Below are 23,949 nucleotides of genomic sequence, written 5' to 3' on the forward strand. Positions count from 1 at the left end.
ATAGAGCTATAACAGCAATGTCCCATAAATGCATTCCATGTTATATAGTAAGGGATGTATGAGCCCAAGTGTTGACCATTAAGCCAACAGTTAATAAATCTTAAAGTCTCATGCCCTAAGAGGCAACAATTTCAGAGAAGCCATGAGAACTTAATTTATACATGAGAAGCCATGTATACACACACACACACACACATATTTTTTATCAGCTATAACAGGGTCATATAAAAGCATTTTCTACAAATATAATTCACACATAGGAAGAGAGGGTATTTTACTTTTTTAGTCCCTTTTATACCCTATTTTAGGCAAAATAATGAAACCCAGAAAATAACAGGACTGTACTAGTTCTAAAAACTGAGAATTTGATAAATGAAATACATCTGTCCAATCATCTACACCTTCTCTCAAGTTCCAAACAATGATCCTTATCGAACTATACTCTTAGAATCAACTTAAATAAATCTCTGCATGATTTGGATGAAACATACATCGTCAATGGTTAAAAGTCCTGGTAGAAAAAGTACGTACAATTACTTAAAAGCGAAAACATTTCATACCAAAGGAGTGGTTTAAAAAAAAAAAAAAAAAAACAGACAATATGAAGAGGAAATGCATTGAATTTTAAAACATTTTTGGACCATTATATAAAATACCAAAAGGTTCAGAACTGTTGAACAACAAAAGTTTATGCAGAACAAAGCCAAGAGGTAACAAAAATATTAAATGTATTAAAACCATCTAAAGCCAAATAAGGCATAGCTGAACTATGTAATTTAGAAACAAGCTTAAGTGCACTTTTTGTACAATTCAATTGACTACCACATGGAAAATCTGACAATTAACCAAAATGCAATTAAATAGAGATTTGCAAGCCTTTTGGCCATTATGTAAATATTAAAAAGTGAACTGCCAACTGAAAAATAAAAGGTTACATATATACCATACAAATGGTCGAAGACACACTATAAAATTGTGTGAACAAAACAATCCTACCAAACAAAGATCTTTCAGGCACTTGCATTCAGAAATATTTCTTTTATAAATAAGCAACGTAGTTTCACTTCAAAAAATAAAGCTGATTTTCCCCAATTGCACCTGTTAGTTGAGAACTATATCATATATTAGGGATGCATTTAAATGAACCATTTTATGGGAAAAATCAACTGAACTTTAAAAAACATGAGTCCACCTATTTATTCACAACTTTAAAAATACATATAATTCCAGTGAGGCACAGATGGGGCCCTATCAAAACAATCTACCATTCAACATAACCAACACAGTATAATGTAATACGACGACAAATAGCAAAATCCGATTTGGCATACTATACAAAAGGGGCCCTGTCAAAAGTTTCTTTCACAAAACATAATACCACAAAACAAAACAACAAAAAGAGAAAAGCTGAACTCTGACAACCCTACACAAACTGTGGGATTTCATCTTCAAGGTCTTCGAATTGTTGCATTCGTTTTAGCCTTGGTCTCTGACACGCTGGCGGCACATCAGGCAAGTCCCGCTCCTCAGGGCTCTCTTTAGGCTTCCTGGTGGGCTGTGGGGGGGCAGCTGGAGCGTTTTCAGAGTCTGGCACTGTTCTTAGCGTGTGCCCCTGGGGGGTGGGAGTTGTGCTGGGAGGCGGTGCTGGGGAGGGTGCTTTCTCCTCATCCCCTTTCACACCACCCATGGGAGCACGTGGTTTATAAAACGTTGTCCAATGCTGCGGCTGCAGTGTTCTGGGCGCTCGGACAGGAGCAGGAGGACAGGAATCAGAGGACCGTCTCCCAGACACCTGTCTCGCTGGCCTCACTGGTTCTGAGTATGGCTTACTGGGCTGGGTGGCACTGACTGGGTGGCCCCCAGTGATCCTGGGGCTCGTTGTCAGTCCTCTGTCCTGGAGTGCACTGGGCACAGTCACTGCAGTCTTTACAGTTAGGCCATTTTGTTCCCATTGTTGCTCCCAAGGGCTTTGTAGAGTTGACTGCTCAGAGCCATCCAATTTGGAACAACCAACAGAAGGAGTATCTTTCTTACTAACTCCTTCAAAGGTAGGATTCTTGCAAAACTTGTCGGAATTTACAGTCCCCATATTTCTGCCATTTCTCTCATTTGGAGGGCTTGCCAGAAGAAGTAGTCTATCTACAGGCAAACTTACAGGTCTCATCTTGGTCCTTGGAGCATGCCTTTCAACACTGTTTGCTTCCCTATCTGATTTCAGATTAAGTGGCTTGGAGGTTTTACAAACATCGTCCATCTTCTGTGATGCTGATTCAAGCTCTAGGTCTATAAGCAAACCCACTTTGTTGTCTAAAAAAGGAAAAGATTTATTTAAAAATCAAATTTCATGGCATGTGGTTAACAAGAGAGTCTGAATGATTTATAGATGAAGAGCCAATCAAAACAGCAAAAGTCTTATGTATTTTTCCAAGTTATTCTCAATTATCTATGCAGAGCTCAATCTGCTATTTTCAGTTACATTCAACCCACAGTGAGAACATATCCTATTAGATGCCTTAGATGCCCCTTCTTCTCTGATCAACTAATAAATGCAGTATAACATTCGTCCTGTCCCATTAAGGTTGAATTGTTCTGTTTTTGGTAAAGACAACACCATTCTCCCCATTTACTGTTTACCCCCAGGCTTACTTTCTTCTCTCTCCTACAGTCTGGACCCGTGGCCCACGTTTTCTCAAACTAGAATGCTCCGCTCCTTCAAACCTTGTCCTTTTTTGCAGTGTCTCCCCCGAAAAATTCCCATTCCTGGAAAATTCCAGCCCTCTGCTCATGGCTCCTCTTTACTGCTGGAAAACATCAAACAAGTCTGTGCCTCGGCACCATTCTGGCTTTGAACTTCAGCTGCCCTGAGCACAGCAGGCAGTGCTTTCCCGTTGCCGGGCCCTCCCCCCACATCTCTTAGGCAGAGCTTTGCAGACAGGAGGCCATCAGAATCACTGGTCAGTCTTCATCTCAGCTGACCTTCCTCCTTACCTGACACCACTGACCTGTCTCCCCTGGGCTTCCAGGGCAATGCTGTCTCGTGTTTCTTTCCCAGGTCCTTCCCCACATTTAAGGACCACTCTAAGGGAACTGAGCGGTTGTGGTCGGGCTATGGGCACCAACTAAAATATGTTCCTTAAGTTCCGAGGGACAAACTTATCGTGTAATGGGTAAGAGTGCATACTCTGAGGCCCACGTGCTGGGTTTAGCTCAGCTCTACTGCTTTTGCACTGGGCAAGGCAATGTCACTGTCCCTGTCTTCATCTACCAAGAAAAAAAAATCATAATTGTATCTATGATGATGTGTGGCCTAAATGATGTAATCATGAAAAGTGTTCACAATTTTCTGATATGTAATATGCTTTCAAAAAAAGGACATTTATGAAAACTGCTGTTCCTAATTGGGAGCCCTAGATCACAAGAGTGAAATAAGCACAGATATAAGTTCAAATACTGACTCAACAATTTATTGGGGGCATGACCTTTGACTTTATTTAACCACCCTCAGACTATTAGGCTAGGCTGGTACTACCTACCTTACAGCACAGAATTGTTATGAAGATCAACTCAGATATACGGAATCGAACAATAATCACAGTGCTTAGCACAGAGCAGGCAAATACTTAATGAATGTTACCTTCCTTACCTTTTAGATCCTGTCAGACTATGATCATTGATACAGGATTACACATCAAATTTAATGTGTATCACTACATTTTTAAAAACTGGAAGTTAGCTCTGGTGATACATTGAATTATAGTAACAAATGGAAGCCTTTCACCAGCTTGACAGCTAACCCCTGCAACTAAACTTATCATACAGTGAATAAATTGACTGTAGTCAAGTAAATAAAAAAAGATATACACATATTTATGCTTAATACATGAAAGGTGACAGGTAAAAAGCACTTGAAAAAAGTTTTAGGAGTTTTAAGAGTCTATTTTTAATTTTAGGATTCTAGTTGACTTGGTATGAGCAGTTAGGTCAATACAATACTCTATATACTAACAGATTGTATGATAATTCATACTGTTCAACACATTTCTGCCTTGACTTTACTTGAAGGCAAAAATGAAAAAGAACTTTTTGGAAAGGGAACAAAAACGACTATGAATTCCAAGATGTCTTATTGTAAAGAATGACATTCGGGGCGCCTGGGTGGCGCAGTCGGTTAAGCGTCCGACTTCAGCCAGGTCACGATCTCGCGGTCCGTGAGTTCGAGCCCCGCGTCAGGCTCTGGGCTGATGGCTCGGAGCCTGGAGTCTGTTTCCGATTCTGTGTCTCCCTCTCTCTCTCTGCCCCTCCCCCATTCATGCTCTGTCTCTCTCTGTCCCAAAAATAAATAAAAAATGTTGAAAAAAAAAAAAAAAAAAAAAGAATGACATTCATTCAAATGTAAGGTATAGTATAGAGCAACTTTTTAATGGCCAGTAAAGATCCATTTACTAATGAAATTTCTTTCTCTGATTTCTTTTGACTTCACTCATTTTGGCTTTTAGACATTTAACTGGCACAGTTTTAAGTCAGCAGACATGTATTTTACATGGCCACTCACCGGTGAGACATGCATCACATTTTTCTAATGCGTTTTGCTTTCGTTCTGATTCCTCAAATGATGTAGCTGGCTCAAAACTTTTGGTTTCACTACCCACAGTATGCATATCCTGTTGATGGAGAAGAATTTTAAATGTAAGAAGTAAAACACACCTTAAAACAATTCAAAGATTTTTTAACTTACTAATACAAACATTACAAATTTCCAACACAATTCCATAAAGGTCAAAACTCACTTCCTTTGAAGAGAAAAACAGTGACTTCGTAGAATGTTCTGGGTCTCTTTCTTCTGGTGACAATAGAGGCTTTGGAAGACAGCCTTGATCAACATGAGATGCAACACCACCTATACTACACACAACTACATCTTGTGGCTGCAGGGACCCATCGAAGATCTTCTGTGAGTAAGTAATGAGGAACTCTACCAACCGTGCTTGATTTGAGTATTCAGCAAGAGAGGAGATGGTGACAGGTGCTGTTGTGGGCCTTGGCCTAATGAGACTTGGGCCAAATATCACCCCCAAATTTTTGGAGTTCATTTTGTTTTCTTCTGCATGATCCACGACTCTGTGAAATAGAACACAGAAAATTGTATAAGATTCACCTATTAGATTTCCTTGATGGTAGTTTACTATGGGTTGGGAAGGGTGGAGGAAAAATGGGTGGTACAAGTCTAGAAAAAGGATATATTTATTTGATTAGATATTGACCACACAGAAAATTGGGTTTCACAGTATTGGATCAAATTTAATTAAGTAGACAGAACTACTAAAGTTTTACCAGCAGAAAAGCAGAGGCAAAAAAACCCTAAGAGCTGCTCCCATCTTAGTATATACCACATCCTCCAGGTGTTTATGCTGGAAAGTTAAACATTGTCGATTTCTCTCTCACTGCCACAGCTAGTCTTCTGATTCTGCCTCCTAAAGATCTCTCTGCTCTACTGCCTTGTTTCAAACTCTCCACACCTTTCACTTCTAGACTACCCAAGAAGTTCTGAACTGCAGTAGAGGACCCCCTCCAACTCATTCTCCATATGGCTGCCAGAAAGACCTAACGAGCAAATCCGAACATGTTAAATTCCTGGATCAAAATTCTTCAGTAGGTACAGAAGGAAGACAGTCAACTCATCTGGCAGGTATGTATGACTTTATCAGGCCTCTACCTAACTCACTTCAAGCTACTGCTTGCTTTGTCCTAGCCTAACTGAATTACCCATACTTCCCAAATGCAAACTTATCTCGTGTCTCTGTGTCTGTTACCTCCTACCCGGAATGCCTTTTCAGATTCTTCGTCACCAAACCACCACCCAGTTCTTCACATCTGGCTAAGGGCTACCTTCTCTGATTCACGACCTTCCAATCCCCCATGTTCCTTTGCATGCTGTGCACGGCTCCCTTAGAACAAGAACCGTGCTGCAACTGCACTTGTCTGCAGGTCTGCCCCGAGGCTGACAAGCACAACAGGTGACAGAAACCTTACATTCTCATCCTTATTTTCCCAGCAAGAGCCTGGCACATAGGAGGCAACTGAAGGAAGGATGTTAGCTGTAAGAACATATATTCAATGTCTCCCTTTCCCTAACACATATTAGAAAGAAAATGTTCCTTTTAAAAACATCACAACAATATGAATGCACTTAATACTACTGAACCATACACTTAAAAGTGGTTAAGACGGTCAATTTATGTGTATTTTGCTACAATTTTTAAAAAACCAAAAAAAGCAAAACAAAAACACTGATTTCCACCCACTAATGAATGCTTGTCTTATACAAAATTCTTACCGCTTAAGATGAACTATGAGGTAATGAAGACTGTTAAAATTTGACACTGGCAGTTGTCTTAGGAGGTCCTTGCTTTTTATAAGAATTCGGTTTATTTCTATACACATACTCGGCCATTTTTTGTCCTCGGAGTTATCCTTTTTTGACTCCTGTTCTTCATTTACATGTTGGATCTCTTTTGCAAGGTCTATAAATTCTTTGTACAATCTGAATAAAATGAATGGTTCTGGGAGCTAAAGAAATAAGATTACATTAGGAATATCAATCTGTCCATTTTTCCCCCGTTAATAATTTACTGACTAGCTACTGAGTGATTTAGCATGTCCATTACGATTCACAAGATTTAAGGTTAATCCTCATTATAAATGTACACGTTTGTTACCGATGCGATCTATAAGGTGAATCTGACATTGCCAAAAATTATACCTATATTAAATATGAGTTAATTGATAATCAGTAAAACTTTTTTTAAAACCTAAAGCTGCATGATGGGAATTTAAAACTCTGCTGTACCCTATACCAATTACATTCATGACTGCCCCAAGCAAGATCTAGAGCTATTTTATTAAAACCATATTAAAAGTCATATTAATAACATTAACTAGAAAAAGTTTATATTCTGAATTTTATTGGTATGGGGTAGACAGAGAACAAAATAATACAGGGTCCTTGTGTTTTACTTTGGCCAGACTGAAGACCAGCATAAGACAATATGGCTTACAAGAAAGACACTGTCAACATTTTATCTAATTTTTAAGCACAACTTGAATTGCCCTAAGTGGGTTGAAGAAAAGTTCCTCTCTCAAACTATCAAGGGGCATGATCTCCCTACCGGCATAACTGATTCCAACATTTACACTGCTCAGCAATGGAAACAGCATATCTCTGGCTAGCTGGTGTCCTACACTATCTGTGGTGAGGTTGGCACCCACCTCTCCGATCTCCCCTGCTGGAGGAGAAGCCTTGACATTAATTTTTACCCCTACTACTCTGGGATCTAAAGGAGGTCACTTAGCCTCTTGAGGTTTCAAATTTCCCATATATAAGTAAAATGAAGACTGCTTTCTAATACTGTAAGAATTGAATAGTTTCCCCACACTAAAGTGTTGGTCCCACAGTATTCCTGAGACGGAATAGTACTGGACTCCGTTTATTTCCTCTCCCTGACTGGCTAGGAGAGATAAAGGATGATTCATTGTGAGATTAAAAGTCATTCAGAGGTACTCTGTCTCCATTTCTCAGCTGAATTCTGCAAATGTGAACATCCTGTAAAAAGAAATATAAATAGTTTTGTGGGCTAACATGACGGATCCAACATTTGTACCTAGTTTCTTTCCCTCTGCAACCCCACTAAAACACAGTTAAGCCCACAAGACTAGCAGAAAAGGAATGTAGATAAAAGCAACATTTCACCACTGAAGAGCAGATAAATAAGTAATGACAGCAGTCCTGAGAAAGGTGAAATGAGAAACAACACAATTTATAGGAGACTCAGGAACTGTCAGCACTAGGTACTCTGATCCTGGAGAACGGTGAACTATTTAAGAAGTATTAGATATCCAGATCCTTGTCTCAGCAACATGCTTCTGACCAACCTCTTCCCCAGAAGTGTGAGAATTTTTTTTCTCTGGGCAGTGTAGAAGAGAGGGCTTCTGGATGGGCAAAGTCAAGCACAAACAACAGGTGGTCAACTTCTAAAAATAGGGATTTAGTGATTGTATGCATGCTGAGGCAGAGACCATGGGGTCTTCTTACCCAAATTGGCTCACAGAATTCTGGCACCACACCTATAGGCAGGGAAAGACCCTTCTCTGGGGTATGAAGCCAGCCTGAGAGCACAGACCTAGAGATACAGACATCAGGTGTTTCCCAAATAGCCCTTCTAGATGACACTAAAGCTCAGAATCTTTAAAGCCTTCACGTATTCAAAAATTTTCAAAGAGACTTCAATTTCCAATTCTTCCATTTCAAGTAGACAACCACAGAAGACAGAATCAAAATAAGTTTCAAAAAAACCAAATGAAGGTCTAGAACTGGCAATATTGCAATCACTAGCCACACAGGGCTACTGAGCACTGGAAATGTGGTTAAACGACATGTACTCTATATGAAAAATACACACCAGAATTCAAAGACTCAGTAACCTTTCCTTCTAATAATTTAAAAATACTGATTAGATGTTCAGATGATATTTCAGTATGTTAAGTATGAAAATTAACTTCACCTTTTTATGTGGCTCCTAGAAATTTTACTATTATATACAGGGCTCACATATTCCTACTGAATAGTGCTGAAGGCTAAGCAAAGAATCCTTTTTAGAAAAAAGCTGTGAATATCTCAGATAAATAAAATATTACATTCATTAAAAAAGGATGCTGTAAAAGGAACAGACAGCCAAGTTCTTGGAAATTAAACCATGATCTCAGAAATGAAATAGATCAAAGTAGATGTGGAAAATAAAACTGAGGAAATCTTTTTAGAAAGTGTTAAAACAAAAACAAAACAGAGAGAAGATGAGGGAACTAGAGAACCAGTATAAGGTGTCAGGTATACACATTTAAGTTCCAGAAAGAAAATACAGAGAAAACAGAGAGGAGGAAATGAGCAACAAAATTAGTCCCAAGAACAAAAGGCCAAGGAGGACAGAGCTTGTGGGGTTCCTGGAAGGACAGAGGAGAAGACACATGCATCAAGGCATCAAGGTTGTGAAATTTTAAAACAATGGGGAGAAAAGAAGATTTGACAAGCTTTCAAAGAGAAAACAACAGCCTTCATACAAAAAATCAGAAATGAGAAAGATTTCAGGCTTCAAGGAGAATAAAAAATGTCAAAAAAAAAAAAAAGTCTTCAAAATTGTGAAGGAAAAGAATTTCTAGAATAAGATACTATAACCTTCCATACTATCCATACTCTTTCATCCCATTTAAGAAAGCAGAATAAAGACATTTACAGATAAATAAGATTTCAAGAATCTACTCTTATTCCACCTTGCTCAAGGATGGCATGACCAAAACAGGAACATAAACCATGAATAGGAAGACAAGACACAGAAGACAGGTGTCCCCCTCAGAGGGGAGAAGGTGAAGGGAGATCCTAGGATGACAGATATTCACAATAATTAAAAAGGATCTAGATACAGAACAGAACTCCAGAGATGGACATGGCCAAGACCATCAGTGCTCTGTTCTCTGTGACTCTCTCTTCATTTTCACCCAAGGACAGAATGCAGCCATACTTGACCCGTATCTTTTTTGTATTTGGCTCATCATAACAATGTGCTGATTGTTTCTACAACTGCTCCATGAACTGCTGCCTGAAGCCACTAAGGCCAATTATTACTTTACCCCACAGGAGTGTTTTCTTTGGATCTACTCCTAAAAGCCCCAGATTCAACAGTGAGCATAAAAAGAAAAAATACAGAGCAGCCCACCCCTGACCATATTCCTGCTAAATCTCCAGTACTCAGCTTATTTGAAAGCCCTGCAGATGCCCCAGATACACTGAACTTCATGTTCCCAGGATGCACTCATGATCTTGCCCACTGGCCTCCCACATTAGCTATGTGAGAATATCAATGAAGGTAAAGTTGGACTATGGCCTTTGCTTACATAGCTAGATTTATGCTTTCCTCTCAGTTACCTAAACTCATTACCTCTCAGTCCTCAATGACACATTAACGACACACTGTGTAGGAACATACAACAGGTATTAAAACTATTAAGAAAAGAGAAGGAGGTATTAACAAGGTTAGAAAAGAGCCCAGGGGCCGAGTTGAGCACCACAACTGGAGAAGGGCACACAGGAGCCTTCTACAGGGTGATGTTCTATTTCCTTAAGTGAGGTGATGGGAAATGAATGTTTTGATTATTATTGGTCTTTAAACTATATATGTATTTTATATGCTCTTTGATCTGTACAATTAGAGACACATCAATATAGTCTATGTCAATGAAAATATATGTGTAGTAAATGTTATCAGCAAAACACAAGTCATATTTTTTCTCTGTTTAATGGTACTTTTCAAGGATGAAAACGTTACCTGTCGAAGGTATAATTTCAAGACGTCACAGATGTCATGTGAACTAAATTCTGAAATGTCTACCAAGTGCATTCCATTTTCCAAGGCTTGACACAGTTTTTCAGTTTTTATTTTGTTTCCACATACACGATAAATTCCCTTAAGAAAATGGAAAAATTGGGCAAAATTCTCCTTTAGTATCAATGGTTAAATGAAGACATATAAATGTATCTGATGTGTCTATTTCAATTTTTCTTAATAATTAAGGAAAAAAACTAGGGCCAAGTGAGGTATTTTCCAAATAAATCTGAACAAATTCAGTTCCTTATTAAAAATTGACAGCACTGTTTTCCTTTAAAGTCTCACCATTAGAACAAATCACATAGGGATTTGTGTTTTTAAACTTAATTTTAAGAGTTACAATGTACCTGTAGACACAAGGCTCTGTGTTCAATCTCTGAAGCACATATTTTGAGTATAAATGGGATGCCATCTGATTCCTTTTTTGCAACTTGTGTGAATTCTGCTCCAAATAAGTGTATTTTCCCTGGAAGTTTCTGATGACCACAAATGATGACTAAATTTTCCAAACACTTTCGGTGACAAACAAGGAGACACTACAAGAAAATAACAGTTAAAAAACATGGTTCACTCACTTTAAAGCTGTGAACAACAGAGCAAACTAGGTAGAGTGGTAACATAACAAAAACGAGTTTAAAAGGTACTGGTGTTTGAAATACACTCAATATCTGAATGAAATATAAAATTACAGAAAGTACACTATAGTTTAATTTCTTAAAAATATACCTGCAAGAGATCTCAATCAATAAAATTAGCAACAAAAAAGTATAGAGAAAAGAGCATAAAGGAGCTAATGTAATTCCAGAAATGTCTTACCTCTTCACATTCAACACCTTGGAATACTACAATGCCTTCACAATCCCTACATTTTGTGGGGGACCTTAATTTTCGAAACTTGTGAGTGAGAGCTGCCTTTGACATCAATGTTTTCTTAAATGTTCCAAGGGAGTTGGGTCCTTGAAACAGAGATAAATTAGTATAAGAATTATAAAATGGCATAAAAAACACATGATACTAAGTTTTAAAAAATCTTTAGACCTTGTAATAATTCATGCATTACAAAAAGCTGTTAATTTGAGTCTGTAACATCAAAATAAACATTCAATTTATAGATCTCTTCAAGGTAAACATTTATTAAATATTTGAGCAATGGGTAAAAATCATGACCAAACCAGTAAGATACTTCTAATATAGCATGGCATAATGTTTTCAGAATCAGTAAATCTACACTGTTATTAATATACTCTTTATAGCACCTGGAAGGGTGTTATGGAGGTGGCATTACATTCTTAGAAAATGCCCCTATAAAAGCTTGAAAGAAAGAAAACTAGCTGTATGAAACCAGTTTGTCAGTATTATTTGCATTGAAGATAAAGCTACTCTTCTTTTCTTTTTTTAATGTTTTTATTTATTTTTGAGACAGAGAGAGACAGAGCATGAGCAGGGGAGGGGCAGAGAGAGAGGGAGACACAGAATTCAAAGCAGGCTCCAGGCTCTGAGCTGTCAGCACAGAACCCAACGCAGGGCTCGAACTCATGGACTGCGAGATCATGACCTGAGCTGAAGTCGGACGCTTAACCGAATGAGCCACCCAGGCACCCCAAGCTACTTATTCTTAATTCATTATAAAATTACAGATAATACTAGCTAGTTCTGTATCAATACCCTACCAGAGGTCAGATGTTCCATATTATTTTAGTTAATGATGCCCAAAAAGGTATATCAAGTTTTCAAATGTGCAAAACTTATTTATATGAGTCTAATTCAAGTCATTAAGGTAACTGATATCTTTTGTATCTGTCAACCTCTATAACTTTCCTTGTCCTCAAGAATGTATTTACTTTTTCTGCCTAGCTTCTTCCACTATTTCTTTTAAAGAGACTTTTTCTGAGTTTCTCATGCATTGCAACCTTTTAACAGTTCAGTCACTGTATTTGTTTTTTAAAAGATCAAAATAACTAGCCTATTTTGGCATCAAATACATTTTAGAGTTAGTTTTGTTGCTTATTCTTTTATTTTTATTTGTAACATTTCACTAGTACATTATTAACCCATACTTTACATAATTTTGGGGGATATATTTAAGTCATTATAATGTCTCTTAACACACAGCAAAGTAATTCTTTATACTATTTTCCTAATATCATGCAGTGCTGCTGACTCAAAGGGTTTAGTGGATACTTGATTCACATTAAAGCAATACCAGCTTCTGAAGGGGAAGGTGGCTCTCTCTCATCTAAATCATCGGCAGAAGACATGGTTCCACTGGATGGAGTTCGTGGAAGTTTTCGATGAAAGTCTCCTAAAAGAAAATTGTGAATACAATCACCTGACCAATGTAGAATTTAAGAAATGGGTAATGACAATATTTTTGGAATAACACAATCATACTATTCTGCTCAAGAGAACAAACAGAAATAGAAAAAGCTGCTTCCATTCGCAGACTTTGGATATAGGGAATTATGATATTTATTACTAGGAACAACAGAAAATTCAACCAAACCTGACTTTTCCAAATAAATTTAAAATTGAGGAATCATACATTCCAGTAAGACCTTACTGCCAACTTCTGATAGTAAGTGTTAGACACTGTATGCTTTACAAGGGCAAGGAATACTGGCACAATGGTAAATTGTCACTAAATACTCGTTGAATTGAGTTACAAAGAAATGTATACAGTGTAACCTAAAGCTGTCTAAAACATACAAACATCTATGATTACAGCAACACAACAGTAAGATCACATTAATGTTGCCCAGGAAGATGGGAGAATGGGAAGCAGGAATAAAGATCCCTGGCAGGGAGGTAAGAACACAGGACACAAGCCACGTCAGCAAAGGACACTGTGCAGGTATCAGAGCAGCTGGACTAGGTAACGAGGTTTATCTGCTCCCTGCTGATATTATAAAGAGGGCGATATCTAAGTGGAAGATTTCACTCACCTCAAGGCCTTAACGATCTTAGGGCTGAGAGAGGACTTAAACCAACATCTTTCCCTCCAAAAGATTCCTTTCAAAATATGTTTAAGAGATACGTGGTCATCTAGTTTTTGTTTTGAATGTGTTCTTACCGACTGAGAAATCATGGGGTCACATGTTCTATTCAGAACGATTCCAACTGTAAAATGGTTTCCTTACATTTTTGAGCAGCAGTCTGCCCGCTTATGAAACCCAGCCTCTGGTCACACTTCTCCCTAAAGGAGCAGACAAGCCCTGTCCCTGTAATCTCTTCACACTCCAATATGTGAGGACAGCTGTCATGTCCCCAGGTTTCCTCATTCCCAGGTCAGGCATCCCTAGGTCTTTACCATTTATCTTGTGACTAGTTTACAAATTTTTGTCTTTATCACATGAAATCTTATAGGATTCCAAATAATTTAGGGTGTGCCCTAGTTTGGGTCTTAATTTCTGGGGATAGCTACAACCATCTTGTGTTTACAAAGCTAATTAGAAATATCTAGTTAAGTATTTAGGCTCTTATCTCCGGGGTGCCGCCTGAATGGAGCTAGTTTTAAAGGAAGACACAAAGTAAGCCTACAAACCCCAATGCTGCATAGAAGTTATTTCTAAATTTAAACTCAAGAGATGTATTTATATGAATAAAATTTCTGTAATATGTAGAACACTATAAAAAATATCTTGGACTTTTGAGGTAGGCTAAATCTTGTAATATATCTCCCACAGTGCCAAGGATCCTAGGAGAAGGGCCAGGAAGAATAGGACTAGAGCAGTCTTTGGTAAAAGAGTGGAGGAGAAAGAATGCCAAAGTAAGAATCTCATGGGTTTGAAGTAAAAATCTCATGGGTTCAAACGCCACCTTCTTTTCCTGTTAGCTGTATTACCTATGGCTTATCTTCGTTAAAGCCACTCAAGCAGAGTTCAGAATATCTATCCTGCCTCTCTAAGGAGCATGGAATTCTCTTTATCAAAGTACCTTTTAAGGTGCATTTATAAAAATTAAGTAACTATAGGCACAAAAAGTGGTGTTAACTATATTGTTCTTCTTAGCAATTAACTACAAAGCAATCTAAAAAATACAGTTATGTTCACAGAATAGTATACTATAGAAGATATGGTATGAAATAAATACAGCTATTTACATCAACAAGAATCTTAAAAAAAAAGATGAAAGAAGTCACACACAAAAAATAGTATATAATTCCATCTGTATAACATTCCAAAGAGGGAAAAGCTCAAGTAGATACAGGCACTAACACATTTAAAATAGCTACAGAATTATTAACAAAATTCAGGATGATGGCTTATTCTGGTGGGCAACAGGACAAGGTTTTCAAGGAGGTGTCCACAGGGCCCTTCTCATATACTGATAATATTTTATTTCTTATAGGCTGGGTGGTGAACACATGAGGATCTGTTTATTTTTCTTTAAACTGTGTGTGTATATATACACACTCCTCTAGGACACAGTTCCTTATAAAAATAGTGTAGTTAAAATATATCCCCCCAAAAGGAGTATTTCATTGAATTTTCTCTGCTAGACTTAAATACTTACGTACCTGGACTTATAGATTCAGAATCCAGAGATCTAGATTCACTGCTTCCACCAGTGCTCTCAGAGTCACTAAACATCCCAAATGTCCATGACCTTATAAAAGAAGGACCTTCAAGAAAAGAATATTTAAAGTCAAACTTGGCTACAGAAGGATTTCATCAGGCAAAATACTGACATTACAGAAATGAGACAAGTCAAATTCCTTTAGCAGTGATCAACCATTGACTTTAAGATAGTTGCAGTGTGTTTAAGCATCCAACTTCATCTGAGGTGATGATGTCACAGTTCATGAGTTCGAGCCCTGGATCTGGCTCTCTGCTGTCAGTGCAGAACCCACTTTGGATCCTCTGTCTCCCTCTCTCTCTGCTTCTCCCTCACTCACACACTCTCTCTTTCAAAAATAAAGATTAAAAAAAAAAAAAAAAAAGAGCCACAGTGCTTACAACTTTGACTAAGGTCTCACAGAGTTATAATTCAAGGCCTGATTTTTAAACTTCAGAGCTGCAACTCATTTAATAATCACATTTAAATAATTTGATCTTTCATAAATTAGAGCTCCCTTTAATGTTAAACGCTACCTGTTACATCAGCACTATTGGAGCATCTGTCCTCTTCAATCTTACTAGAGGGGTCAGCAAGGCGCACTACATCTTCTAACGAGTCACTGGGTCCATATCCAGAAGTGTGAGGACTATTTGTTAACTGCTTATTTACATTCCTAAGAAAAACCCAAATAAAATTCATCATTTAGGAGAATAACTAATTAACAGCGTATTTTATTCTATTTTCAGAAAAATCTGTTGATTTAATGAAGAGTAATTAAACTAAGTGAATATCAAGAATAAACATTATAAGGGTTCAGCTTCTTAAAGGAGATGTGAAAAAAATTTATTAATCACTTGAACTTGTTACAGCTGAAACATGGAAAAGAGGAGCAAAAGTATGGTTAATAATTCGTGTCATGGTTAAACGTTTCTAGTATAACCACTGCAGAAAATGGAGGTTGTTAAATGTGTGGGCATTCAAAATTGACATGGTTTGCCACTCTCAGAGGATGTCTAAATCTCAAAGAACTGAGCCTTGTGTCAAACTGAAAAGCTTCAGTCTTACATGAGTTACATCGGGATATTAAAAAAATTCAGAAATTCTGCTGTTAGAAAAGACACCAACTTATACCAGATAGAAACTTATTTTATCTTTTGAAATAATTTCATCTATACATTAATTCTCACCCATCAACTTTTTCTTCTTCAGTTGAATTTGTGGCCTTGACAAACTCACTGTACTCCTGGCCTGGGTCATAGAGTTTGGCGCTATCACAGAGAGACTGTAAATTGCTTGCAAGGGAGGCTGCCTGTAGGTGTTGCATCTGGAAGAGGTTAACTGTTACCTATGGTCACAGAGACAAAAGGCAAAATAACTTATGCTATCCAGAATGCCTTGTAAATATACATTTATTTCAAGTGCCAGCACCAAGAAAAAGGCCACACTGGGAAGCATACAACACTGAACATCATCGTGAGCATATTATGTTGCCTGACTTTGGGCAAGGTCTAGAAAAAACAAACAAACAGATTTAATCCAACATCTAGAAGTAATCATTGCCGCAAAACTGTCTTTAAACTGAAAAGTTCAAATCTTTTTTGTCCCCCAGTCTGCTCCCTGAGTCAGGAACTTAAGTCCTTTTCTTCTGGATCCTCTATGGTAGCACAGTGTCCTAAGTGCTTTGTAAAGGGGAAATGACCAAATGAACAGTAATAGAAAGTGTCATTAGCCAAAGTCATCCTGTAATTCTGCACATTTTCTGGTATTGCTCACTCAAACATATACGACTTCCAACTCCATGCCCAGCTTTCATCACCTACATCAAATTTTTAGTTATTCCAGGGTACATGGATTAGAGCAAATGTTTATGACAGCTATTCAACTAGAATTTACCTTAATTTCAAATAAGGGAAAAAGTTTCTCTCATATAAATTAGTAATAAATCTAAAATAAATTTAGTTCAGTGTAATTTTCTACCCTGTATCTTTTTAAAGATAAATTTTTCTTAAATGTACTTTAAAACAAAACAAAAAACAAAGCAAAGCAAAACAAAACAATTCTTGTTCTAATTCTTTTCACTCTTCAAAGCCCATTGATTTGCTTAGGTCTTTAATGACTGACCTGGTCATTTCTCCTTCCTCTCAGTCATGTAATTATGGTCTTTATCCCATAACCTTCAACACTTCATAATTCAAGACAATTTTAGATATTCAGAAGTAATCCTTGATGTCCATGATATAACTTACAATTTTTCTGGGATATAATGTCATTTCTGTATCTTCTCTAAGATAGTGAGAGAACCTGTCTAGCATCTTTGTATCTCAAATAATTTGTCTTTTCTTGCAATCTCTAAAAAATGCGGTATGTCCTAGGGTGAAAATAAAATTTTTTAAAAAACAATTTGAGAGATGGTGTTGAAAAATAAGTCACCCAAGTTCCCAAGTTCTGCTTTTGATGGAGGAGAAGAGAACATAAAGAAATATGAGAAAGTCATGGTTCTTCCTAGAAAATAATATCTATATTCAAGAACTGAATGTTGGATTTGGTATATGTTTGGATCTGCATGTGAATAAATGCTAGTCAGAACAACTAAAATTGATCAACTAAATTGGTTCCAAAGAACTCTAGTCAATAAGAAATTTTTTTCACAAATATATACACAGAACACCTTTATTATAACTGTCTCTATACATTACATGCTGTAGAGATTTTTGTAAGTTTGGGGATTTGTCCAAATTTGAGAGACTTTAACCTCAAAGTCTACTTCATACACTGATAGGTATTGCTCTCCAATTTTTCAGATGGGTTAATTCTCTCTTCCTAAATATATGCTACACTCTTTGAGAGCATATAACTGACTTAAATTTCTTTTATATACATAGTGGGCATTAATAAATACATACATGCTATATACAAAATTAAGTAACCTCTTATTTACATCAAATTAAAGGAAATCATAATTGTTGGATCACCAAATAGCATCATTTTTTAAGAGGTATGTAGACAAATAAGATTATAGTTTGTGAAAGAGCTTAAAACCATGCTGTACGAAAAAAATCTGATTTGCGGGTGTTTAGTCTGAAAAAAAAAAAAAAACCATCCAGGAAAGGAAGATAACAATTATCTTTAAATATTTAAAGTGTTATTCTGTAGAAGAGGGAGTATATCACAGTATAGTATGACCTGAAAAGGCCACAAGAAAACATTTTTTTCACTCAGTAGAAACATTATATTAGTTTGGAGCTGTCACACCCAGGCTAAATAATCATTCAGCAAGACAGCACGGTATTTAAGAGCACAGGTTCTGAAGTCATTCAACCAAGTTCTATCCTAGCTTTACAACTTACATGCTGGGTGACCTTGATCAAGTTATTTGTAACCTCTCTAAGCAAATGCTTCAAAAAAAAAAAAAAAGTTAATGTGCAAATGAATCATATGGGGGATTCTGTTCAAAATGCAGATTCAGATTCCAAAAGTCTGAATTGAAACCTAAAATTCTGCATTCCTCACAGGTTCCCAACGTCATGAGAATGGGACTGGACCAAGGACTGCATTTTGAGAAGAAAGGTTTTCTAAACTTTAGTTTCTTTCCCAGTGAGACGGAGCTAAAAAACAGTTATATTTACTTAATGGAATTGTGTGAGAATTAAATGAGTTAATGTAGGCCAGGAACTTAATACACTGGCAGGTGCATACTCAATTTTAGCTATCATTAGCTATTATCTGAGGTGAAAAGGACTCTTTAAATGTAAAGGGTTGGCCTAAGTGACTCATAAGGTAATTTTGATTCCTGGGATTTTATAATTCTTTTACATCATTTTGTTAAAATTGACTCTATAAGTTAATCACATATTAATTGGAATTTGGTAAATGAATGAGATACAATTTTAAATACTCAGGAACATTTTATGGAGAGTTTCTGATTCAAATGGAATAGGCTCAATGCTCCCAGTCTCCCACCGAATTCTCAACTATCTGAAAATGCTGAAAAGTAAACAGTAGCAGGCAGATTGTAGAAAGGAACCACAGGTGTGCGTGGGTGGCTAGGTCGGTTGAGTGCCCAACTCCTGATTTCGACTCAGGTCGTGATCTCACAGTTGTGGGATTGAGCCCGGTATCTGGCTCTGTGCTGAGCATGGAGCCTGCTTGAGATTCTCATTCTCTCTCCATCCCCCCACCCCCGCCTCTCTCCCTCGCTATCTCCCCCTTCTGCCCCTTTCCTGCTCACGTTATCTCTGTCTCTCTCAAAATAAAGAAATAAACATTAAGAGAAGAAAACTACTAACCAAGGTATGAGCAGTCCAGTGCTATGCTTCCTGTATTTCTTTTGCTACTTGTTTCCCAGCCAATACTGAACTCCTATTCAAAGACATGTGACTGAAAGAGTGGGGGGAAACCTTCTGGTTTCTTTTGTATGTTTGTTTTCTCTTGTCCCCCAGCCCCAAAGCAAGTTCCAAGCACAAAGACGCAGTGCTGTAGCAGTGGTGGCAGTAGCAGCTGAGCAGACATCTAAAACTTGGAGAGGAATTCTCTATGATCAGATAAACTGTGATCTGAAGAGGGAGGGGTCTGAAATACCTGTTGTTTTTTGTCTTTATCCTTTTCCTACTTGACCCTCACAGCAGCAGAGTAGGCCTACTAGGTTTCAGAGCTAGAAAACCTGGAAGGGATTCCTTAGGAGCTGTGAAGTGAACCTAACTTGGTAGATCAAATGCTTGCTGAAATTTTTTAACAATAAACATTCAGTATAGGTTATAAAGTCACATAAGGTAATACTGGAAAGTGCAGGATATTATCCAAAATTACTTGTTAGAAGAACCAGGAAATCTCAATTGACAAGAGAAAAGACAATAAACAGACACTAACCCTGAGATGACTCAGGTATTGGATTATTAGATAAAGACGTTAAAGCAACTATTATGACAGTTTAAGTACAGGCAAACAATCTTGAAATATGGTAAGACTGAAGTCTCAGCAGAGAAATGGAAGATATTAAAAAATAAAAATTTACTACTGAAAAATATAGTATCCCAAACAAAAAAATTTACTATTTTGCCTGTATAGGAAAATGGAGATAACAAAGGGAAGAGTGCGTGAACTCAATGACAGATCCAATAGAACAACAATCAAGATAAAAAAGAGGGGTGCCCGGGGTGGCTAAGTTGGTTAAGCATCCAACTTTGGCTCAGGTCATGATCTCAAGGTTTGTGGGTTCGAGTCCAACATTGGGCTCTGCGCTGACAGCTTACAGCCTGGAGCCTGCTTCAGATTCTGTGTTTCCCTCTCTCTGTCCCTCCCCCACTCCTGCTCTGTCTCTCTCTGTCTCTGGATAATAAATGTTAAAAAAAAGAGAAAGAAAAAAGATTAGGAAAAAAAAAAAAAAGATCCTCCAGCCCCTTAGGATAATAACAAAGGTCTAAAATTTGAGTCACTGAAGTCTCAGAGAAGAGGAGAAACGGCTACAAAAAAAAAAATTTGAAGAAACAATAGCTGACAACCTCCCAAATATTCCAAGAGTCAAACTTGTAGATTCAAAAAGTTCAGGGAACCTAAAAGAGAACAACTTCAACAAAATTCACACTCAAATGAGTGTTGTTTCAAAATGCTGAAAACCAAAGACAAAGACAAAACCTTGCAAGCAAAAAACAAAACAACCCCCCCAAAAACATTCCATATAGAGGGAGCAATAATTCAAATGACTATGGATTTCTCAAAGTATATAGATGTAGCATACATGTATCAACTACAACCCAAAGCAAGTAAAAGGGACTTACAGTGGGACTACGTGCTTTCTACATTCCACTTGAAATGGTAAAAATATTAGTTCTACGCAGAAGAAAGTTTTTATAAACATGTCCCTACAGCAACCATTAAAAAAAAAATTGTATAAAGCAATATAGTCAAAAACCCAATAAATCTAAATGTGGATAACAAATTAATTAAAATGTAAATGAGCATTTTAGGTAAATTAAAATATAACTCTAGGGGCACGTGTGTGGCTCAGTCAGTTAAGTGTCTGATTTTGGCTCAGGTAATGATCTGAAGGTTCATGAGTTCAAGCCCCACATTGGGCTCTCTGATGTCAGCATGGAGCCTGCTTCAGATCCTCTGTCTCCCTCCCTTTGCCCCTCCCCTCCTTGCTCTCTCTCTCTCAAAATTAAATAAACATTTAAAAATATATATAATTGTAATACCTAAATAAAAATAGATTAAATCTGTAATATAGATTAGCTGTAATTCTAAAAAATTATCAATTTATCCAATATAAGGCAACAAAATGGAAACAAAGGGAAACATTAAGGTATAAACAGAAAAAAAGAGTAGGCCTAAATTTGAACATACAGTTGCATTAAATAGAATGGCCTAAATATTTCACTTAAAAGACACAGATTATCAACAGATTAAAAAAAAAAAAAAACAAGACTGAACTATATGTTATATAAGAAATTCACTTTAAATATAATGAAACATAAGATAAAAACAGGGAGGCAAATGATAAGAGACCCTTAAATACAGATAACAAACCAAGGGTTGCTGGAGGGGAGGTGGGTGGTGGGATGGGTTAAATGGGTGATGGACATTAAGAAGGGCACTTTACAGAATGAGTGCTGGGTATCATATGTAAGAGATGAATCACTAGGTTCTGCTCCTGAGGTCAAGACTACACTGCATGTTAATGAACTTGAATTTAAATAAATAGATAAATAAAATGATAAAACTAAAACTAGAAGAATGTAAAAAGATATACCATGATAAAAATTACTAAAAGAAAATTGAAATACTTATATCAGTATTAAATAAAGTAGACTAAAAAATAAAATAAAAATTACCAGGATAAAAAGAAACATTTTGTAAGGATAAAAGGATTAATTTACCAAGAATATGTAACAATCATTAATGCACAAGCAACTGAGTTTCAAAATACATAAAGCATAAACTGATACAACTAAAAATATACAATATGTTGAAGACTTCAAAACTCCTTTCTCTGAACAAACTGATGGTTACCAAAAGGGAGGTGAGTGAGGGTTGGGTTAAATAGATGATGGGGATTAAGGAGGGCACTTGTTGTGATGAGTATACTTATTGTATGGAAGTGTTGAATCACTACATTATACACCCGAACCTAATATTACACTGTATGTTAACTAGTGAATTTAAATAAAAATTTAGGGGCTCCTGGGTTAAGCATCTGACTCTTAATTTCAGCTCAGGTCATAATCTCACAGTTTGTGGGTTTGAGCCCTGGGTAGGGCTCTGCACTTGGGGTTCTCTCTCTCTCCCTCTCTGTCCCTTCCCTACCCTATATTCTTATCCCTATAGAATAAATAGCACCATAAACCAACAACAACCAATTGACATAAAATACCCGAGGCAACAAAAGCAGAATACATACACATTTTTAAAAATATATGCATGGAACATTCACCAAGACAGACCATATCCTGAATCATAAAACAAACCACAATAAATCTAAGAAAATTGAAATTATACAAAAAATTTCTCTCATTATAACACAATTAAACTAGAAATCAGTATCAGGAATATACCCAGAAAATCCTTAAACACTTGGAAATTAAACAATCAACTTCTACATTACCCATAGGTCAAAAATGAAGTCTCAAGGGAAATTAGGAAATATTTTGTAATGTACAAAAATAGAGCCATAAAATTCAAAATTTGTGGGATGTAAGCATTACTTAGAAATCTAAATACTTAAATATTTGTATTAAAAAAGTACAGAGGTTTCAAAGAACAATCTAAGCTTCCACCTCTAAAAAAGAAGAGCTAGAAGAAACTAAGATGAAGAGCAAAATAAACCCAAAGCAAGCAAAAATAAATGAAATTTTAAAAAGAACAATAGAGAAACCAATGAAATTAAAAGCTAGCTCTGGGACGCCTGGGTGGCTCAGTCAATTAATCATCAGACTCGATTTCAGCTCAGGTCATTATCTCATGGTTCAAGCCCCACATCAAGCTCTGTGCTGACAGAGAACACTTGGGATTCTCTCTCTCCGCCCCCTCCCCCATGTGCCCCTGTGCACTCCCATGTGCTGTACTTTCTCTCAAAAATTAATAAACATTTTAAAATAAATTAAAAACAAATAAATAAAAGCTAGTTTTCTGAAAAGGTCAATCAAAATGATAAACCTCTAGCCAGACTAACCAGAGGGAAAGAAAGAAAGCACAATTACCAATATCAGGAATCAAAGGATATCACTACAGCCTATTGAGACACTGAAGGTTTATAGAAAACCTATGAACAACTTTTTGCACATAAATTACACAACTGAGGTAAAAGGGACTGATTACATGAAAGTCACAAACTACCAAAAATCACCCCAAAAGAAATAATTAACTCAAATAGGCCTATATCAAAATAAATTGAATACATAATTCCAAAAAAACGGGGCACCTAGATGGCTCAGTCAGATGGCATCTGAATCTTGGTTTCGGCTCAGGTCATGATCTCACAGTTTGTGAGTTTGAGCCCCACATTGGGCTTAGCGCTGACAGCACAGAGCCTGCTTGGAATTCTTTCTCTCCCTTTGTCTCTGCCCCTCCCCTGCTCACTCTCTGTCTCTCTCTTAAAATAAATAAACTTAAAAAAAAAAAAAAAGAAAGAAAGAAAGAAAAGAAAAACCTTCCAAAAATGAAAACCCTAAGCCCATTTGCTTTCACCAGAGAATGCCACCAAACAATTGAAGAAATAACACCAGTTTCTCTTCCAGAAAACTGATAAGAAGGAACACTTCCCCATTCATTTTATAAGACCAGAATTACCCTGATATAAAACCAGATTAAAAAAAAACAATAGCAAGATACCAATGTCTTTCATTAACAGAGAAGAAAAAGAAAAAAATACTCAACAAAATACTAACCAAATTGAATCCAACAACATATAAAAAGAACAATGTATAACAACCAAAAGCAGCTTATCCAGGAATAAAAGACTAGA

At 36.9% G+C, this 23,949-nt stretch overlaps 1 protein-coding gene across 7 annotated transcripts in view; it reads right to left on the reverse strand.

Moving 5' to 3' along the window:
* Positions 1–345: 345 nt before the first annotated feature.
* The window catches only part of ARHGAP29 (Rho GTPase activating protein 29), a 77,639-nt gene continuing 54,035 nt past the window's right edge, over positions 346–23,949 (reverse strand). For all 7 annotated transcript variants that reach the window (XM_053214475.1, XM_053214474.1, XM_053214473.1 and 4 more), the window contains 11 exons: positions 16,178–16,335; positions 15,524–15,663; positions 14,950–15,054; positions 12,637–12,735; positions 11,250–11,389; positions 10,781–10,969; positions 10,374–10,511; positions 6,335–6,567; positions 4,788–5,118; positions 4,553–4,661; positions 346–2,307 (listed from right to left, as the gene is read on the reverse strand). In XM_053214475.1, the coding sequence (XP_053070450.1) occupies positions 1,424–2,307; positions 4,553–4,661; positions 4,788–5,118; positions 6,335–6,567; positions 10,374–10,511; positions 10,781–10,969; positions 11,250–11,389; positions 12,637–12,735; positions 14,950–15,054; positions 15,524–15,663; positions 16,178–16,335 (2,526 nt within the window). In that variant the 3' untranslated portion in view covers positions 346–1,423. The remainder of the gene's footprint in view (positions 2,308–4,552; positions 4,662–4,787; positions 5,119–6,334; positions 6,568–10,373; positions 10,512–10,780; positions 10,970–11,249; positions 11,390–12,636; positions 12,736–14,949; positions 15,055–15,523; positions 15,664–16,177; positions 16,336–23,949) is intronic.

The sequence above is a fragment of the Acinonyx jubatus genome, chromosome C1 (assembly GCF_027475565.1).
Source record: "Acinonyx jubatus isolate Ajub_Pintada_27869175 chromosome C1, VMU_Ajub_asm_v1.0, whole genome shotgun sequence".
Classification (NCBI taxonomy): Eukaryota; Metazoa; Chordata; class Mammalia; order Carnivora; family Felidae; genus Acinonyx; species Acinonyx jubatus.